An 18,509-nucleotide genomic window follows, 5' to 3' on the forward strand; every position below is an offset into this window, starting at 1 on the left:
TGAGTGCCGATCTAGCCGGATTCATAAGACCTTGGACTCGTTTTCCGGCGCCGCTCCAAACACCGACCGTCCTCCTCGTCTCTACCTTTCCCCCTCCTCACCTCTGCCTTTCCGTCCCTCCTTCCCACCAATCTTCCCTCGGTCATTAGGACATTTACCCAACCATTCGGCGATCCCGGATCTGAAATCACACGGTCGGTTCTAAAGTGCGTGCGTATAGTGTTGGCAGCAGACAAAAAAAAAGATTTCTGAATGGTGAGGCTGCTTCTTTCTCGTCTCATAAGTTTTCTTATGTCCAATGAATTATATGGGCCCCATTGAATATTTGTGGTTTTGTGGATCAGAAACGGTATAAAACTCGTTTCCATGTCCTCTCTCTCTCCCTCTCTCCTCTTCCTCGCTCTCTCGCTCTCGGTCGCTCCTATCCACATGAGGGCTATACATCGTCCGTGGTTTGCCCAAACGCGCTTACACTGACCATAAACCCACAGCCGCACGCACAAAGGCACACACCAGAGCCGTATGTAACTTGAAAGCAAATCGACCGTAGTGAGACTAACGTCGCCGCCCCAACTTCTCCCCGGCCGGATGTGCTCTCTCTCTCTCTCTCTCTCTCTCTCTCTCTCTCTCTCTCTCTCTCTCTCTCTCTCTCTCTCTCTCTCTCTCTCTCTCTCTCTCTCTCTCTCTCTCTCTCTCTCCACTCCCCCGTCTTTCGTTGGTCTCGCTCAAGTAGGCAGGTGCTCGGCGGGGAGGGAGAGAAGGGCGTCGTCTCGGAGGAGGGGCGGGGTACTTTCTAACGCCCTTGCTCCGATCGGTTCAGTGAACCTCACCGCGATGCGGTGGGGAGTGTGAGAGGGGTCAGGAGAGCCACTGAAAGACGAATTTGGAGCCGTAACGCGACTTCACTGAGGGTTAATTTAAAGTCATGGACCAAGTTAGGTAAACAAAGGCACCATGTGGTTGCGTCGTACACGACAAACTTTATGCTTCCACACATCAACATATTATGAATATCTGTTACGCTGGCGAACCCAGTAACCGAAAGCAGAATTGGATGAGCGAGGAGGCATCAAACATTATGACATCATCTCTGACTCAGTATATAAAGTCTAGAGGGTGGAGAAGGGAGATGTTTAGTTCATGGCTGTCTCATGGCGCTCCCGGATCCACCGGCGCTCCTTCATTCATGAGCTACAGGATGTGTTGAAAGCAGCGTGAACTAGGCGGACACAATCCCATTCGCACTTCGGTCAATGGGTCGGAATAATTCCATTAGAATGTGTAGGTACAGTAGATTCGCAACTCAGCACACCTCAGGGGGAGAGGGGGGTCTGATTCAGAGACTCCGTACTTCACTGACAATAGGGAGAGATGACATGTAACTAGGCCGACTACCGAGCAGTATCTATAATTCATTCGTCGACTAACCAGCAGTCTTGTGCGCTACCACCAAATCTACATTACCTCATGTTTAGGGGAGAGTGGGGAAAGATGCCCAGGGTTTGACTATGCCATATATTATTCGAAAAAGACGATCGGGAAGCCAAAACTTGGAGTTTCAACGGAAGCCGACATCATTTTTCTCCAAAAATATCACACTTTCGTGCCTGAAGTATGATAACTTTTTTTGCTATTAAGCATTTTCCTGAAGAAGTGAAAGGGGGCATCTTAACCCACAGGGTGGAAAAGACGCCCCCTGGCGTTGGGTAAGATGCCCCCCTGCACTATAAGTGACATAAATAGGCACGTGAATCGCCTGAACGAATCAGTAGTCCCTTCGAGCCTGCAGTAGACACCAAACGTCATCGTAAGGGCCCTCAAAAGTAGTCGTAAGGGGCTTCAGAGGTCATCGTTAGGGCCATCATAGTCCAGCGCGGCCAAACAAGCCTCCGTAGTGGCGTTCGGACAACTGTGAGGCCCTTATAGGTCTTCGTGATGCTTGAGGGCCCTCGAGCCCATCGTGGGGACCTCAGATGCCAGCGTGGCCCGTGGAGCCAACGTGGGAGCCCTCAAAGGATGTTGTGAGGGGCCCTGGAGCCAATAATGGGGCCCACAGAGGCTGTCGTGAGGGCTCTCAGAGTCAGATGCCGCCCAAAAAGTCGCTGTGTGGGCCGAGAGACCGGCATGGGGAGCACCCGACCGTACTGGACTCTCAATAGTCCCAGATCGGCTTTTGTCTCTCATCACAAGTATGTAATAAATGATTTGACGGGCTGCTTGAAGGACAGCCTACGGATTTAGGGGGGCGTCTTTCCCCATCAGGACAGGGGGCATCTTACCCCAAGGTACCGAAGTAACATTAAATCAGCACAATTTGTTAGCCATAAAGCTACACCCTGAAACAAACTGTTTGGGACACAGTACACGCATGTTAATGTATCACGACTATAGCAAGGGACGCAAAAATTATCTACATTCTTTGATATTTACAATGTTTTGACGCCAAAATATTTTTTGAAAGCAGCAAATAAAAAACATGCAATCACCAGCCAGCCGTTGCCCAACTGAGCTTCGCAAATTTTTGTGCACTTAACAAGACAGGCTTCCGCTTTACGCTAAGAACATTAATTTCCAGGTCCGATTCTTTGTTTCCCCGCTAGAGGGGGTGGGGCGTCTTTCCCACCCTGGGCATCTTACCCCACTCTCCCCTATCTTTTATCAGTCCGTGCTTGAGTTGAGTCTTCAGTCGAGCACGCCATTGACTTCGGTTTGGGGAGAGGGCTATAAACGCCCCCTCCTAGGACTTAGAATATCTCTGAAACTAAGCATCAAGCTAGACACTGGGTTCTCCGACGCACTGTACCCAAAGCCTGTCGAGTGTCGATGCTTCATTTCGGACTCGGCATCACGTCATTTTAAATTGACATTTTGATTCGGGAGCCGAGACCCGGTCGGGTCACCAGGGTGCCTGCCTTTGAGCACCTTCCCAGAAGCCCTCAGCGAACCTCAAGGTCACAGTGGGCTGGGCACCTCTCGTCCTCTCGTCGCGCAGGGGTGCCTTAGACGGCGGCTGAAAGTGAAAGTACCCGGCTCAGCAGCGGAAGCCGCCGGTTACGCCGGTTGGACCGTGCACAGAGGGTCGCAGGACCACTGGGTGGGGGGGGGGGGGGAGATATGGGCTGGGACCGGATATACCGGGCGGGGGGACGGGAGTTCTGGTCGACGAGCGTCTTAGGGTCAAACGATCACTGAACGAAATGGGAATTGGTATCCATACTTAGCGTTTCATAACGTTTTATTCGAAAGATGATTGTCATTGAACATTTAAAAAAAAATGACTTTTTGACTGCTGCCTGCGGGTTGGTGCTGTAAGCTATAACGGGAAAGTCTTAGCTGTTGAGATATTGTCGGCTGGGAACTCACCTCCCCCTTACCTCACCCCCAGCAAGTGGCGGAAAACGAAATGCCTCAGCAACCACGAGCTAACAGACTCAAAGCTGCTTTGACACATCCCGATAAAAAACTCTCTTGGTAAAGCCTTACTGCTGAAGACCTCACGGGGCGGCACCACGTGCTTTGAATGCACCCAACCACACTCCCGCGTCAGCCCCATTGGACAAGGGAATTCCGTCTAAATGACGTCATAGCCCTGAGCTGCGCTGACCTTGCCCCAGTGCCGGCAGCAGGCACCCGTTGTCCTCCAGCGGGCTATCTGGTCGCTTCTGCCAGCGCCTTTGATGCTAATTTCAAATACCGAAAAACACGCACGACTCATGCTCTCGCGAAGCGCCTACCAAACTGTTTTGTTATCGGCTGTTGCATAGATAACACGAATCATGTTATACGTGGTTGTTGTCTACACTTGGTCTGTTATGGGTTATAGGGGAGAGTGGGGTAAGACCCCCCCCCCTAAGGGAAAATGCAAACACTCTCCACAAGATTGCATCCACCATTGAGATATGTGTGCATTAAAATAGACCAACTCTTTCTCCTTCTTTGCGAGCTGGAAATTGTGCATTATCACCTACGTAGTGAGCGACACAGATGTTTTAAAAAAGTCTTGCAAACGGGCGACTTACCCCACGGGGTGGGTAAGACGCCGGCGGGGTCTTACCTTATACTAACCTTATATACTTACTTATACTTACCTTACTTACTTCTTACCTTACCTTATACGTAACTTATAGTCGGGGTCCATTATGGAAGTAAAGCCAGAGCCGGAGTAGGAGCCACCGAAAATCCATCAACTTTGCAGCCATTCAGGGTCTGCCGATTCTGAGTCGGAGTGGAGTCGATCGAAGTCGACAATCGGAGCCATGAGTTGGAGTCGAGGTTGTTTTTGGAAACCGGAGTAGGGGTCTTTGGAGGCGTCGAAAAGGCATATGACTCCGCAGCCCTGACGCAGACAGTGAATTTTGTGTGTGTGTGGGGGGGGGGGTTGCGTCTTACCCTCAACTACCAAATGTCTTTGAGCTCCATTTTTTTCAAGAGATTCAATCGTGAGGCACAAATTCGTTGCAACACGTAAAGCGCCTCTATGAGTTATGGGCAAAATGCATCTGCAACATAATTTGAAGGCCCTCTCCCAGATATTAGATGGAAAACGATGAAACAAAAATGTATATCATCAGAACATGTCAAAACATTAAAGTGCTCACGGCCTGCAAACGACACCACCTACAAACCGAAAATCTTGCCGCGACGAACAAAACGCAGAAACAAACGTTGCAAGAACTTAAAAATATCATATGCATGAACAGTTTTCCTGTTATATCGAAAGTGCGTCTTACCCCACCTGAGCTTCTTACCTCACTCTCCCCTGCATACCTACACTCAACCGATGATTAAGCAGGTTTTGTGAGGATGTCTGTCGCCCTCCGATGCGCAGCTTTTTAGATTTAGTATAAACTTTTGGGTCTTGTGTTATGTGTAGGTCATATCATAGTGCAATAAATAACATTATGGTGGCTATTTATTACACTATGGTCATATGGATGGATATTGGAGATGTCCATTGGGATGGACGGAATAAAGGTTTTGTCTGCCGGAACGCTTTACAATAGAAACTGGTGGTTTTAAGTTGCATCGGCACGGTGGTGCTCGAGCGATGGACAGGGGCTCTCGGCAATATACGACATAAAATGTAAACAGCATGTTATCTGTAACATGACTGATGAGCTATAAATTTAAATTCGAAAAAGGAAAGGCACGTTAACATTGAGCTTTGAGCACTAAAAAACTTATTTGAGTAATAAATTTCAGCTTTAATTATGACTTCGTGGAATGGGTGCGCTCGTCATGTTGGACCAGAAAGGTTGACAATAGGTCAATCCTACACCTGTATCACAAGTGGTAAAGGGCTAGACAGTCGCGCCGCGAATCTCTAAAGAATTACTGGAATGCCCATGGCACATGTGGCGCAGGCTGAATAGAGGCACGAAGGGTGTATTCACATAGCTTATCAGCGCAATACGCGCACGTGTTTTGAGTCGCAGTCTCAGACGGTCACTGCCACTGTGCGGTGGTCGTTGATGTGCGCCGTTCGTCGACAGTCGGTGCTACCGTCGCCCTGTCGCCGCCGCTTCTGCCGGGCCTGATGGTGCTACCGGCACCCGTTTCGGGCTCTCCTACCGTTGCCGCTACTGCTGCGTCTGATCTACTGCTGCCTCAACTGCTACTGCTGCTTATACCGCTACTGCCTCGGCTGCTGCATCTACCGTTACTGCTGTTTCGGCTGTTGGTACTTCTTCCGCTACTGCTGCTTCTATCGCTGTTTGCTACTGCTTTTCAACCGCTACTGCTACCTCTACCGCTGGCTACTGTCTTTGCTACTGTCTCGATCTATCATGGTCAATATTCTGACTCAAGACAAGGGATCTGCATCCAAAGACCCGGAACATGTACCACTGCTCGTAAACTCTTCCACTCTTAGATCGAACTCGCACCCTGAAGCCGGGTCACCTTGCGATGAGCCCTCATCAGTATCTGACGAATCTCCACCGACAAACAACCCTGTCTGCATGTCTCAACCTGGCAGCTCAACAGCGGCTCCCGTCTCCGAAAATCTGTCGGCTGACGGAACAGCTTCCATCACCTGGTCGCCGGTCGGTCTGTTGGCGTGTCTGTCCGCCAGCAGCCTTTTATCCGGGTGCTGCTCAGTCACCCCGTCCCCCTTCTTCACGCACGAGGCACACCGACGCGGTCTGACCAACTCGGCTTCCAGCGCCGTCTTCAGCTCCTTCGCGGCCGCTCAGATGTTGTCGTTTCCCGCAGCCGGCTGGCTGGCACCGAGACTCGGTGTGACGAGGCTATTCACCCTCGGTCTGCTGCTGTCTGGAGTTACCACGGTGCTGTTTGGTCTGCTCACTTACGTCGAATATCCATCTACGTTCCTAGCCTGGTGTGTGACAGTGCGCGTCGCCGAGGCCGTCGGAACCTCCGCCAGTCTGACGGCATCTCGAACCATCATTATCAACCAGTTTCCGCGTCGTATGAACTCGGCCATCAGCCTGGTGGAAGGGATGTATGGAGGAGGTCTGTGTCTGGGACCGGCGCTCGGTGGCGCCATGTACTCCGCCGGAGGGTACGGGGCGCCGTTCTACACTCTTGGTGCACTGATTTTGATCACCGCCGCCGTAAGTCTGCTCCTGATGCCGTCAGTGACGGATCGACCGGACGAGAAGGAAACATGTGCCAATACAAAGGAAGGGTGCGTCAAGACAAGTGAAGAATACGCCAAGACGAAGGAAAGTTGCGCCAAGACGGAGAAAGGGAGCGCCAAAATTAGAGAAGATGACGCCAAGACAAAAGAACAGTGCGCCAAGCTGAAGGAAGGTTACGTCAAGAAGACCGAAGACGAGCTGGAAAGAAGCGATGGAAATCAAGAGTACCGCGCGATGCTACGTCTCGTGCTCTCATCAGCAGACAACTGGCTGATTTGTGTCACTCTCTTCGTCACCGCTCTCAACTGGACGTCTATGGACCCCAACATTGAACCGTACGTTCACGGAGCCCTTGGCATTCAGCCGGCCGAACTGAGCCTCTTCTTCTTGGGCTCTTTCGCCGGTTATGCGCTCTCCAGCCCGGTATGGGGACGGCTTTCAGACACTGTCGATAACACGTTTCTCTTCCTGGCCGCCTGTCTGGCGCCTACCGCTCTTGGCGTGCTGCTGATTCCTCCGTCACCGATATTCGGTCTCCAGCCGTCGCGGCTGCTACTCGGTGTGGGGATGACGCTGCGCGAGGTGTTCCAAGTCGGCGCCTACATGCCTCTCTTACCGCTGATGGTGCGTCTGTCCGTCGTCCGCGGGCTGCAGAGCACCGTGCGCGGCCAGGCGCTGGTGTCGTCAATCTGCGGGGCGGCCTACTCGATGGGTAACGTGCTCGGACCGGTGGGCGGTGGACTGGTTACAGACCTCTGGGGTTACCCAGTGCTGGCCACCGGGCTCGGAGGTGTCACCGCCGTCCTCTGTGTCGCCATGGCGGTACGAGGGGTGGTGTACTGCGCCACCAGGCAGGCGCCGGCGTATGATATGCTGTGAGGAGCGTCGAGAGGAATATTCAGTTCCGGCTCCGAAAGGACCCCGCGGCTAGGCGAGCTGGGGCATTCCATGATAGATCGACCAGCAAAAGTGAAAATCAACACGGTAGGTACATCTCAGATTTTGTTTAAAATACGTTCATAAGTTTATCTGATGCGCTGATTTCAGTTCTGCAAGTTTCAGCTCGATCGGAGCAAGCATTACGGAGTTATAGCCTCCGGCATTTTTCTGAGGTCAGGCAACATGACGATATTTGATGGCTTATATCTAAGTGAAATAGAATAAAATGCAAAACATTAAGATATGGATGTGTTCACAATGAACATAGAAGTATATCTAAGTAAATCTACACCCTTGGTTTTTACAAAATTTTCGTGTTTGATCTCGTGACCTCGTGACCTGGTCGATCTATCGTGTAATGCCCCAGCTGTCAGATTGAGGCTGTTTCGAGTTAATTGCCGTTGGAGATATGTGACTTGTGACAAAATACATATCGCATACAATTTGAATTCGATTATTTTAAGCGCACATCATTGTCGAGATCGAGCTCCCCTCCGCATAGGAAGACAAAAGATTGCTCAGTTGCAAACACCTTTCACAAGCTTCCGGGGATCACCAATTTACTTTTTGCACTAAAACGGTTCAGTGCGTTCGACCCGCATTCTGAACCATTCGGTCCCGGATCTTGCGGTATTCACAGGCTGGTTAACTTGCGGCATGTATGGGGAAGGTTACACAATGCTGCAATGGTAGACTGTGGGAGCAGTGGATAGAATTAGGTATAACGACCACTCCATATTACCCATTGGCATTACTGTCTGGTGGCGCAGGCAAAGAAAATTGACCCCGTATAAACCCGTAAAATATTTATATGCAGCGCACGCTGGGCCGGCGGGCCGGAAAAGCGCTAGAAATACCCCCAAGAGTGACTTTCCACAATATGAACAAAATATGTATCATTCAATCCCAAATTGATCAAAGCATACGATTCTGATGCCATTTTTGCCCCAAGGTCGAAATTGAGGTGGTCAGTTGTCACCAAACACAACACTATTTAGACTCGCTAGTGGCCACCACATTTGCCGATTTTGATGCCAATCTTTAGTTGATGTTTATTAGTTGACCAGTTGTCGTTTTGAACGCAATTTTCTGTCAGACTAGTTCAGGGCACTGTTGTTCACTGTACCAACAACATTCTTAGGGGAAGCCGGGGGAAGCCCGGGCGCGGGGGAAGCCCGGCCACCCCGTTTCCGGCTAAATTATTCACAATAAAATGCTCAACTGTTTGTCCTTTCAGCGTGGCAGCTAAAGTAACGCCAGCAAAAAAGTTAAGGCTGACAAAAATTGCATATTGTTAAAGTTATAGCGCAAAAATGATATTTTAAGGGTTTTTAGCTAAAAAGTGAGATATGTTGCACTGTTAATGTTATACCATACAGTACTAATATTTATACGAATGTTATGTAAGGACCGTTTAAGTGTTTGTAGTGAGGGGTGACGAGGCAGGCTGGCTTAAGTATGACATTTTTTCGAATATCGCTGTTCTAAAATAAAAATTAGCACATTGGGGTAACCCCGGGCGAGTGGCCAAGCTTACCCCCAACCGAGAGCAATGCCACTAAACCACTGTTTTCCATGAGATAATAGGTACTGAGCAGGTTTGGTTTACACCTAGATCAAAGATAAATTTCGAAAATAAACATGTTATCATAGACAAAGCCAGTCATGTCACTTAAGGTCAACTAGGGTCAAACTACGTTTTTGCAGATAACGCGACAGACAATGAAGCTAGAGCTTCAAAAATGGTGTCGTTGTGTTCTTCTTCATCAGCCGAGTCGAATGATATGCAATATGATGCATTAAGGTAAAAAGAAAAATAAATTTTAAGGAATTTTGAAATACACATTTTTTGTCAATTTTGCATCACGATTTTCATCGACCTGTACTGTATATGTAGTAGACGCTAGCTAAAATACCAGTAGTGACATAAACTCTAAAGATGTCCAGAGCTAATCAGTACCTTAATATTTCACTTTCCGTTAATATTTGGAAAACACATAATGGTTTCATCAACTCGTTGTAAAGCGCTGGGGAGGTGGCCGGCGTTACCCCTATGCCGGGCTTACCCCAGAAAAATCAACACTTTTTTAAAACTCGATTTTCTCAACCTTATACTTATTCCACGAAACCGAATTTTTGGGAAAACACGGCCAGTGAACTTAGCTAGCTAGCAGGATATTAACATTTTATACAGCACGTATGGTATGTAATAAAAATGAAAAAGAGCTTACTATGCCGGGCTTCCCCCGGCTTCCCCTACATATTGCATCGCTTTTCTGCAAGATAAGCTAGCTTTTTGCAAGCAGCTGCAAGACCTAAATAAAAATCATATCTAAATTTTTAAATAGACTTTTATAAAAACGTTATTTCGAGCGGCTAAAAATGAACATCTTATACTAGCCTCTGATTACTGATCTTTCGTTCCATATAGGTGCTTTGCTGCTTTTCCCTGCTACTTTTCGAGATATGCGCCAGTAAACCACATGATGTAGGGGCAATTGTCACCTCGCCGCTCTACTGACCGGCGCTCTTTAAAGCGCTGAAATTTATGAAAAACGAATGCTTATCATCTGAATAAAATATATGTCCCTGAGCTCAGAATTGATCAGCGCACACAATGCTGTCAAAATTTTTGGGCCAAAGTCAATAATTAAGTCATTATGAACCCCCAAACACAAGTCAGTGATAATCAATAACAGCTTGCTTTTTAGTTAGACTTTTTGTGAAATGTTATTTCGAGCCGCTAAAGATGAGCATGTCATGTACACAACTAGTCAATTGTCTGCCATGCGCTATTGACGATTATTGCCTATTACTGCTACTTTTCGAGATATCGTCTGCTAAGTCACCTGATATAGCTGCTATGCCACCCTACCGCTCGGGATCGCACGGCGCCTGCTGTGACCTGACCGGGCAGCGAGTTACCCAAGTGTGGAACTATAGGCGACGTGCCGAGCGAATGACGTCACACCACGGCCAGTGCCGGCGCGGCGGCAGACTTGCCGAGATTGGCATGGTCTTAACTTGGCGGAGAGGCATCGGACGCCATACTTCTGCTGCAGCTAGTTAATTGCATTTAATTTTAGCGCATTGCGTTTCTTTCGTGTGTATCAGCTATCAAGTCCTTCAAATACCTAATATGTAGGACAGGTGCGTGTACCTACATTTAGTGTATGCTATGCTAGTGGATTGAGAATTGGGGGGGGGGGGCATATCTGACACACTTCTCAATGGATTCTGCCATTGTTTGGTTGATAATGGCTTTGTGTCTTCGCGCAAACCATTAAAAGGGAGGACGTCATTTGTAAAGGTTGTTAGGTGCACTCAAACGTTTAAGATAAGCAACTGCTCATTGAATTTCTGGCGAGTGGTGGTGGAACGTTCTGTTCACAAATGAGTAGGTCCCTACCTAGTACCTACCTACCCAATGGCAAATAGCTGGGTCGCGGTCAATACGCATTATTCACGAAGTCCCTAATCTTTAATTAGACTTAGCCCTTAAAAATTGCAACATTTTCGTCTTTTTCGCGTTGCATCGGTAAGCAAATGAGAAAATCTGCATCTGCTTGACAGCCCTCTATTCAACAAACCTTTTCCACATCGCATCATTCCCGAACATAATTTTCAAACATGGGTATCCTCCCCACAACAAAACTGAAGCAGTTTCCTTCGGCTCTAATGCGCCGCTCGCCCAGGGAGACGGGAATGTTATATTCTCGGCGGCCCAGTCTGCACTCTGCAGCACACTCAAACTTGGCGGACCCCTAGCGCATGACTGCACGATTCGTATTGTTGTGACGACAGCAAATGAATTCACTGGTGTTTCAGAATCAACAGCAGTGTTGCCGTCCTGGTACTTTAGTACCAGATCTGGTACTTTTTCGACCTTTCTGGTACGGAGGTACGCCGGAACGAAATCTGGTACTTTTTCGCCGAAATGCATTTTTTTGGCATTTTAATATTTCTTAACAATTCTTCAAGTCAGGAAGGATGGTGTTTCTTATCATAACTTATCATGCATCGGATTCGGAATTATTAATACCTATTCCGGTTGTGTGATAGCAGAAGTAAACAAGTGTAAAATTCGCGCGCCACGCCGGCTGCCAAGGACGGTCCGCCGGCTGCAGGCTGAGGCAGTTGTTGTACTTGTGTCCAAGGCCAGTTGCGTGGACGGTCAAATAGCTAAGGAAAGAATCTTATTTGAATCAGTGTCCAAGATTGTGCGATTTGGTTAGAAAACTAAATGACACCCAAAAAAACAATTTTCCATAGTCACTGGCATATTACTGTGGCTGTGGCAATTTTCACTCCTTCATTGCATGTTAGGATCCTGGGTGCAATCGCCATTCGCCAGTCTCAACTGGAGTGCCCCCCCCCACCCCCCCCCCCCCAGGAGTACCCCCTCTCAAAGGCAGGATTTCGATTTTTCTATGTTTAGGCCAATTTTAGGTATATGGCGGCCCCGGTGGCGCAGTCGGTTAATTGGCGTCGTCCCGCGGTGTGGGGGGTGCCGGGTTCGATCCCCGGTTCCTCCCGTTCTGCGGGGCGTCGTCCCTGGCTGCGTCACCTGGTGTGGGGTAGGGCTCCCACTTCAGCCGTAGCCTGGGGGGTGGGGAACAAGGGCCAGGAGGAGGAGGAGCCCTCCTGTAAATGGAATACAGTGCCCGTTGGAGGGAGGTCCGATTAAAAAAAAAAACAATTCGGGCTTTCAGAAGAGCGCCTTTCTGTCTTTAACGGGCGAGGCGGGGAGACGAATGGGTGAATTACCGGGTCAATGGGTCATACATTACTTACTGGCATGAACATACCGAAATTATGGCTATTTTTATAGTACTGAATCAAAAATATTTTGACCTACAACGATCTGGTACGGTATAGAGCCAGAAACAGCCAATCTGGTACGATTTGGATGCGATCCTGGTACGCTGTAAAATCTGGCCGCGGCAACACTGATCAACAGGCGGCGCAGCCCAGTGCCTCTTAAAATGAATTAGTGGCGAATGCATTATGCAGAGAAGAAATAGATTGAGCAGATGACCAACCACACTGAATTAACAACTTAACATTACGCTTTACATTTTCATTCGTGCATTCATGGAAACAAATGACTTGCGACCCTTCCGCCTTACATAACTCGCCACTCGGCGAATACCCCTGGTTCGGCTAAACTACGCTGCATTTCTTCCAAGCCTACCTATTCATTTTACAATTAATTACTCAGCTATGCACAAGCACAGGCATATAATTCACTGCTGAACTCCTTTCTCCCTATCATCTTTTTGGCACCGTCAATCGCCATCTGCGCTTTCCACTGTCCAGCGAATAATCCGGCCTTTTCCAGTTCTCCGGCAGAGGCTTCCAAACTCAGGCGAATTCGCCGAAGTTTCGCGATTCAATGCACAGGATCTGTACAATTAAGTTTGAGAGCCTCTGAATTGGCTCGGCGCGTCTGCGCAGCGCCGTTGGTCCAGCCGAGTACGTGAGTGACGTCATGCTATAAGCGTCAGCCCCCGACCAAAGTCACCAATCAGAGCCCGAGAATCGACGGGTGAGTAAATATAGTTCCACACTTAGGAAACTCGCGACCGGGCAGCAAAGCATTCCCAACTTACGTAACGATACAGGTACTTACTAGTTACTGGAAGGTAGCGCTCAGTTCATGCTAACATGTATGTACATGTATAGTGATCTCACGGTGAGATAAATTTGTCCAAATATTTAACATTAAAATATTTGAACATGAAGATGTTAAATATTTGGACAAACAGTTATCTCACCGTGAGATCACTATACATGTACATAATGTTTATCTGTTACAGGACGGCACCTTAACATAGCATGAACTGAGCGCTACCTTCCAGTAAGTACCTGTATCGTTACGTAAGTTGGGAATACTTTGCTGCCCGGTCAGGTCACAGCAGGCGCCGTGCTATCCTGAGCGGTAGTGTGGCATAGCAGCTGCCTATATCAGGTGACTTAGCAGACGGTATCTCGAAAAGTAGCAGTAATAGGCAATAATCGTCAATAGGGCATGGCAGACAATTGACTAGTTGTGTACATGACATGCTCATCTTTAGCGGCTCGAAATAACATTTCCCAAAAAGTCTAACTAAAAAGCAAGCTGTTATTGATTATCACTGACTTGTGTTTGGGGGTTCATAATGACTTAATTATTGACTTTGGCCCAAAAATTTTGACAGCATTGTGTGCGTTGATCAATTCTGAGCTCAGGGACATATATTTTATTCAGATGATAAGCATTCGTTTTTCATAAATTTCAGCGCTTTAAAGAGCGCCGGGCCGTCAGTAGAGCGGCGAGGTGACAATTGCCCCTACATCATGTGGTTTACTGGCGCTATCTCGAAAAGTAGCAGGGAAAAGCAGCAAAGCACCTATATGTAACGAAAGATCAGTAATCAGAGGCTAGTATAAGATGTTCATTTTTAGCCGCTCGAAATAACGTTTTTATAAAAGTCTATTTAAAAATTTAGATATGATTTTTATTTAGGTCTTGCAGCTGCTTGCAAAAAGCTAGCTTATCTTGCAGAAAAGCGATGCAATATGTAAGAATGTTGTTGGTACAGTGAACAACAGTGCCCTGAACTAGTCTGACAGAAAATTGCGTTCAAAACGACAACTGGTCAACTAATAAATATCAACTAAAGATTGGCATTAAAATCGGCAAATGTGGTGGCCACTAGCGAGTCTAAATAGTGTTGTGTTTGGTGACAACTGACCACCTCAATTTCGACCTTAGGGCAAAAATGGCATCAGAATCGTATGCTTTGATCAATTTGGGATTGAATGATACATATTTTGTTCATATTGTGGAAAGTCACTCTTGGGGGTATTTCTAGCGCTTTTCCGGCCCGCCGGCCCAGCGTGCATGCAGCGTAGGGGCCAGGGCCTTCTTAGATATTATTCAAACATCAGGTAAAATGTTTAAAAATACAGTAACAAATACAACAATACCAATAATTCTCTTATCATTCATGTGACAGATGTCACAGCGGCCTATTTCCAGAATACCTTTATTACTCATTTCCTAAATCTTAACTTCCGTGACGTTGCCGTCGTTTCCGCCACACGTCGTCACACTGCATCCAGCCGCCCACCGGATTTTCCTCACCTGACTCCCCCCACCCACCAACACCACCAACCAGCCCCCTGTCCCCCCCCCCCCCCCCGGCATCCGTCCGGGAGCCCGTCTCGTCTGCGCAGGTGGCGCCCGCCCCGCGCTGCCTCGTCTCTCAGTAGGTCAGACACTGACTCATCGACCTTGAGATTGACGTACTGAGCGGCCGCCGTGGTCTACGGTGGGGTACCTACCCGGGATTCCCTGTTCAACACCCCTGGACCGAGCAAGGGGGATGGAGGGAGGGAGGGAGGGCGGTCAAGCATGTCCTCCAATCTCAACAACAATAACAGGACGCCGCTGGGACCGCCCGAGGCGTTCGGTGTTCCTCAGGGCAGTGTCATTGGCCCCACACTGTTGTGCGCGCGGCGTGTGGCCGACCCTGACCGCAGTGAACCGGACACAGGCGGATCTGAGAACTGTTCGACCATGACACGCAGTCTCCGGCGCAGAATGTGTGTGTGCGTGTGTGCGTGGCTCCGGGAAGGTGCCGGGGAAGGTCAGGAGGGGAGGGAGCGGGGAGGGAGGGTCAACGAGATCCGGGTCGCCGTCCGTGGCACTGACCCCGGTCCATGACCCAGCGTGGGCCGCGAGTTGCGACGATGTGGCGTGTGTGTGAGCCAGGGGAGAGGGGACAGAGTGGCAGGTCCGGCATCATACATCGACCCTCACGGGGCCTCGCCGCGCCCGAGGGAACATTGCGTGAACGACTCCCGGATCCGGCCGTGGCTGTGTAGCCACACCGAGGCGCTGATTTGTCGGTGCTAAAGGCGATTGGTCACGGGGGCGCACAGCTGCATGGTTGCAATGAGTGTTGCTCAATCTGTGTTGCACATTCTGAAGTGCAGAATATAATGAGCGAAATGATGCCATACAGGGGATGTGTCTGCTGCTTCATGAATAAAATTGTCGGTCATGGTGCATGTGTCTTATTCAATTTAGTTGGTGAATCATGCCATGATAAATATAAAATACGATGGTAATTAAAAGTTGAAAATTATAGTAAGGCAATGATATTTATGAAAGTTGATTTTGTGCAAAAGCTGAAACAGACTCTTTCCGCGTTCAGGAAATCGCATGCGAGAGCCTATTCAAATACATTATAATTCTTCTCGCATCAATCGCTTGCCGGAGGTGCGTGCGTTTGATGCGAGCGTGCTTCCATGTATTTGAATAGGCTCTCGCATGCGATTTCCTGACTGCGGAAAGAGTCTGTTTCAGGCTTAAGTGTCGCATAAACCTTCGCATAAACCAAAAGGAGGCCTTTTTAGTTCGCCCTACATAACATTACAACGATTCTACTGCCATACGTGCCGGAAGAGCAATATATAAGCCGGTTCTGAACGGGCAGCGTGAATGATGTCATAATCGTTCGGTCATATCTGACTACCCACTACGTCATAGCTCGCTCGGGCGGTTAGGCATCTGCGGTTTCGGCCGATATGGAATACAATCACACGGGATTCCACAGAAGACAGCATTGCTCACGGGTTAAGAAGTCGGTCAAGGCTGACAGCTGGGATAGATCCCCGCCTATTTTAATTACTCCGAATGTGCCCCTTGCGTGCTCAGGTAGGCTCAGATCTGAGAGCACTTGACCTCAGCAAACCACTGATCTGATCCTCGTTCTACAAAACAAAAGGCGGCATTCACCGCCGCACCAACAAGACACCGTGATCATGACACTGAAGCCACCACAAGGTGAAGGTATTAAGGTCAGTCTGAGACCAGATCCCCTCCGCTAGTCCCCTGCAGGTCACGGTCAAACCACACATCGCTCCCCTCTGATTTCCAACTCGACAGCATCCCAAAACTACACCCGGGGTGCAGGACGGACATCTACCCATCTGGAAATCCCACACAACCCTCGAGGACAGGGGACGGTCAAACGTCTGAACGCCTGGAAAGACCGTCCTGTCCAGGGTCATTGTGATTGGCCAGGGACGGTATTCGTGGTTGGAATAGCCGTGGTCTTCCTACAGGCACGTTCAGTTGGTCTGACGTTGGTTGGTAATGTCCTGGACATGAGCGTGACCGAAACACCGGGGAGCTGGCCGAGCATGCTGGAATTATTCACCAAAACGGCAACACTGAGGGGTGAGTGTGTGTGTGCTAACTGAGTGTTGAAGACGCGTTGGAGTTTAATCGTCGACGTGCCGGGAAGGGCATTTTTACGCTCCCCTCCAAAGGTTTTACGTGAATATCGCAGTACATGTTTGACAGTTTTACAAGATATTTCTAGGCCTGCAAGAGTATTCTCGCCAAGCATCACGAGCTTCAAGAGCACAAAGACGCGATTAACGGTCATATGACGTGGCATTCGATGGCTTAATTGATTCAAACTTGAAATCAGGGCCGTACTTGAAACTTAGAAACAGTGAGTTTCAGTATACCTATAACTGGAGCGGAAATTTGACTCACGAACACTTGACACCACCGGAATTTCAGCAGATGCATCCGTTTCCCTAAGAATGCGCAACGTTTAATTGCATAGTCCGACATTTTCCTTATACCTAGTCAATGGAATTGCAACGCCGTGCATGTCTGCATGTTCCTACCGCGTACTCCAATTAACTTTTACGATTCACAAAGAGCCTCCTTTACCTAGATGCAACTAAACCAATTTTACTTCGGGTAAAAACGTGTTTCATTTACCATGGAATGATATCCAATCCTTTCCACGGGCGGGCATCACTGTGGTAGCCGGTAGGTAGCCGAGGGACAGGTGTAAAGAACCACTATATTTTGCCAGAGATGCTTATTGTTAACACTTCATACGCCTGCTATGAAAGTTCATGATAAGCTATAATCAACATGGCTAGTTACTCCCAGCAAAACTCCTGACCGATACTTACTGAGCAACCTAGTTTTGGCGAAATCGAACAGATTTTTTACTCGGGCCAAGCATAGGGGAGGAAAGCCAAGCGCTTTTCCTGCAGAAAACTAGGCTGCCAAGGCGTCCGCAAAAGTAAAGAATGTGCTGGATTGATTTCTCGTGATTGGTTTGATGTGAGGATGTCGCACCAATACAAAACCTACAATCGGCAGTCCAGTGCACTGTAGTTTTACGATACGAAAACAATTTTTTACGATACCGATGATGTCATAATAAAAGATGCACCTCTATGTCCATGCACGGCATCCAGTTTTCCTCCACGACCTACATTCCCTCATGACGCTTCACGTACCTAAGTCATGGAAATATGCCATCTCAAAACAGTATAGGCCTGCCCCGGAAACTCCATGTACCACTTCCAGGATCATGCGTGGGAAATTTGTGACCAGAATGCCATCAATTTTGGTAGTGACCTACCGCGTATGCTCAAGAGTCCACTACCACATTTAATTGCAATAATCTCCCTAATTAAGCTCGACCTCCGATTGATTCGAAACGTATGAAAATGTGCCAAGCGCACATATCAAAACAGCATTCTCTCGTTCTCGAAAATTAGTTCATGGCTGCACGGTATGAAATGAATAGAGAAGGGACATTGCGCCCTATCATGCTGACCGCGATATTGGAGAGCTCCGTTCATCTGGGCAACATCTGGGTGGTAGACGGTAGCAGATGTTTCAAAGGGACGTCATCGATGACACCCATGGCGGAGAGGGGACCAATTAATAACACATCGCACCGTGTTGTGACGTAATATTGCATAATGTCATCGAATCAGTCAACAGCCAGTAAAACATTCATCGAGTGCCTATATTTTTTCTTCAAACCACATTCTGTTTCCAATGACCATAACTTCCCATAAACAAAGCGAATGAGGTGGAAGATAGCTAAAAGGCGAATTAGGGCTAAAAGGTAACTGAAGAAAAAAAATAAACAA

The 18,509-nt window shown here is 48.3% G+C and overlaps 1 protein-coding gene across 1 annotated transcript; it reads left to right on the forward strand.

Moving 5' to 3' along the window:
• The first annotated feature begins 5,960 nt into the window (after positions 1–5,960).
• On the forward strand, positions 5,961–7,481 carry LOC122368758. Its single transcript, XM_043342989.1, has one exon. The coding sequence runs from the start codon at positions 5,961–5,963 to the stop codon at positions 7,479–7,481; it is 1,521 nt and encodes a 506-aa protein (XP_043198924.1).
• Positions 7,482–18,509: the final 11,028 nt, after the last annotated feature.

This window comes from Amphibalanus amphitrite, unplaced genomic scaffold (genome assembly GCF_019059575.1).
Source record: "Amphibalanus amphitrite isolate SeventyFive unplaced genomic scaffold, NRLGWU_Aamphi_draft 000973F_arrow, whole genome shotgun sequence".
NCBI lineage: Eukaryota > Metazoa > Arthropoda > Thecostraca > Balanomorpha > Balanidae > Amphibalanus > Amphibalanus amphitrite.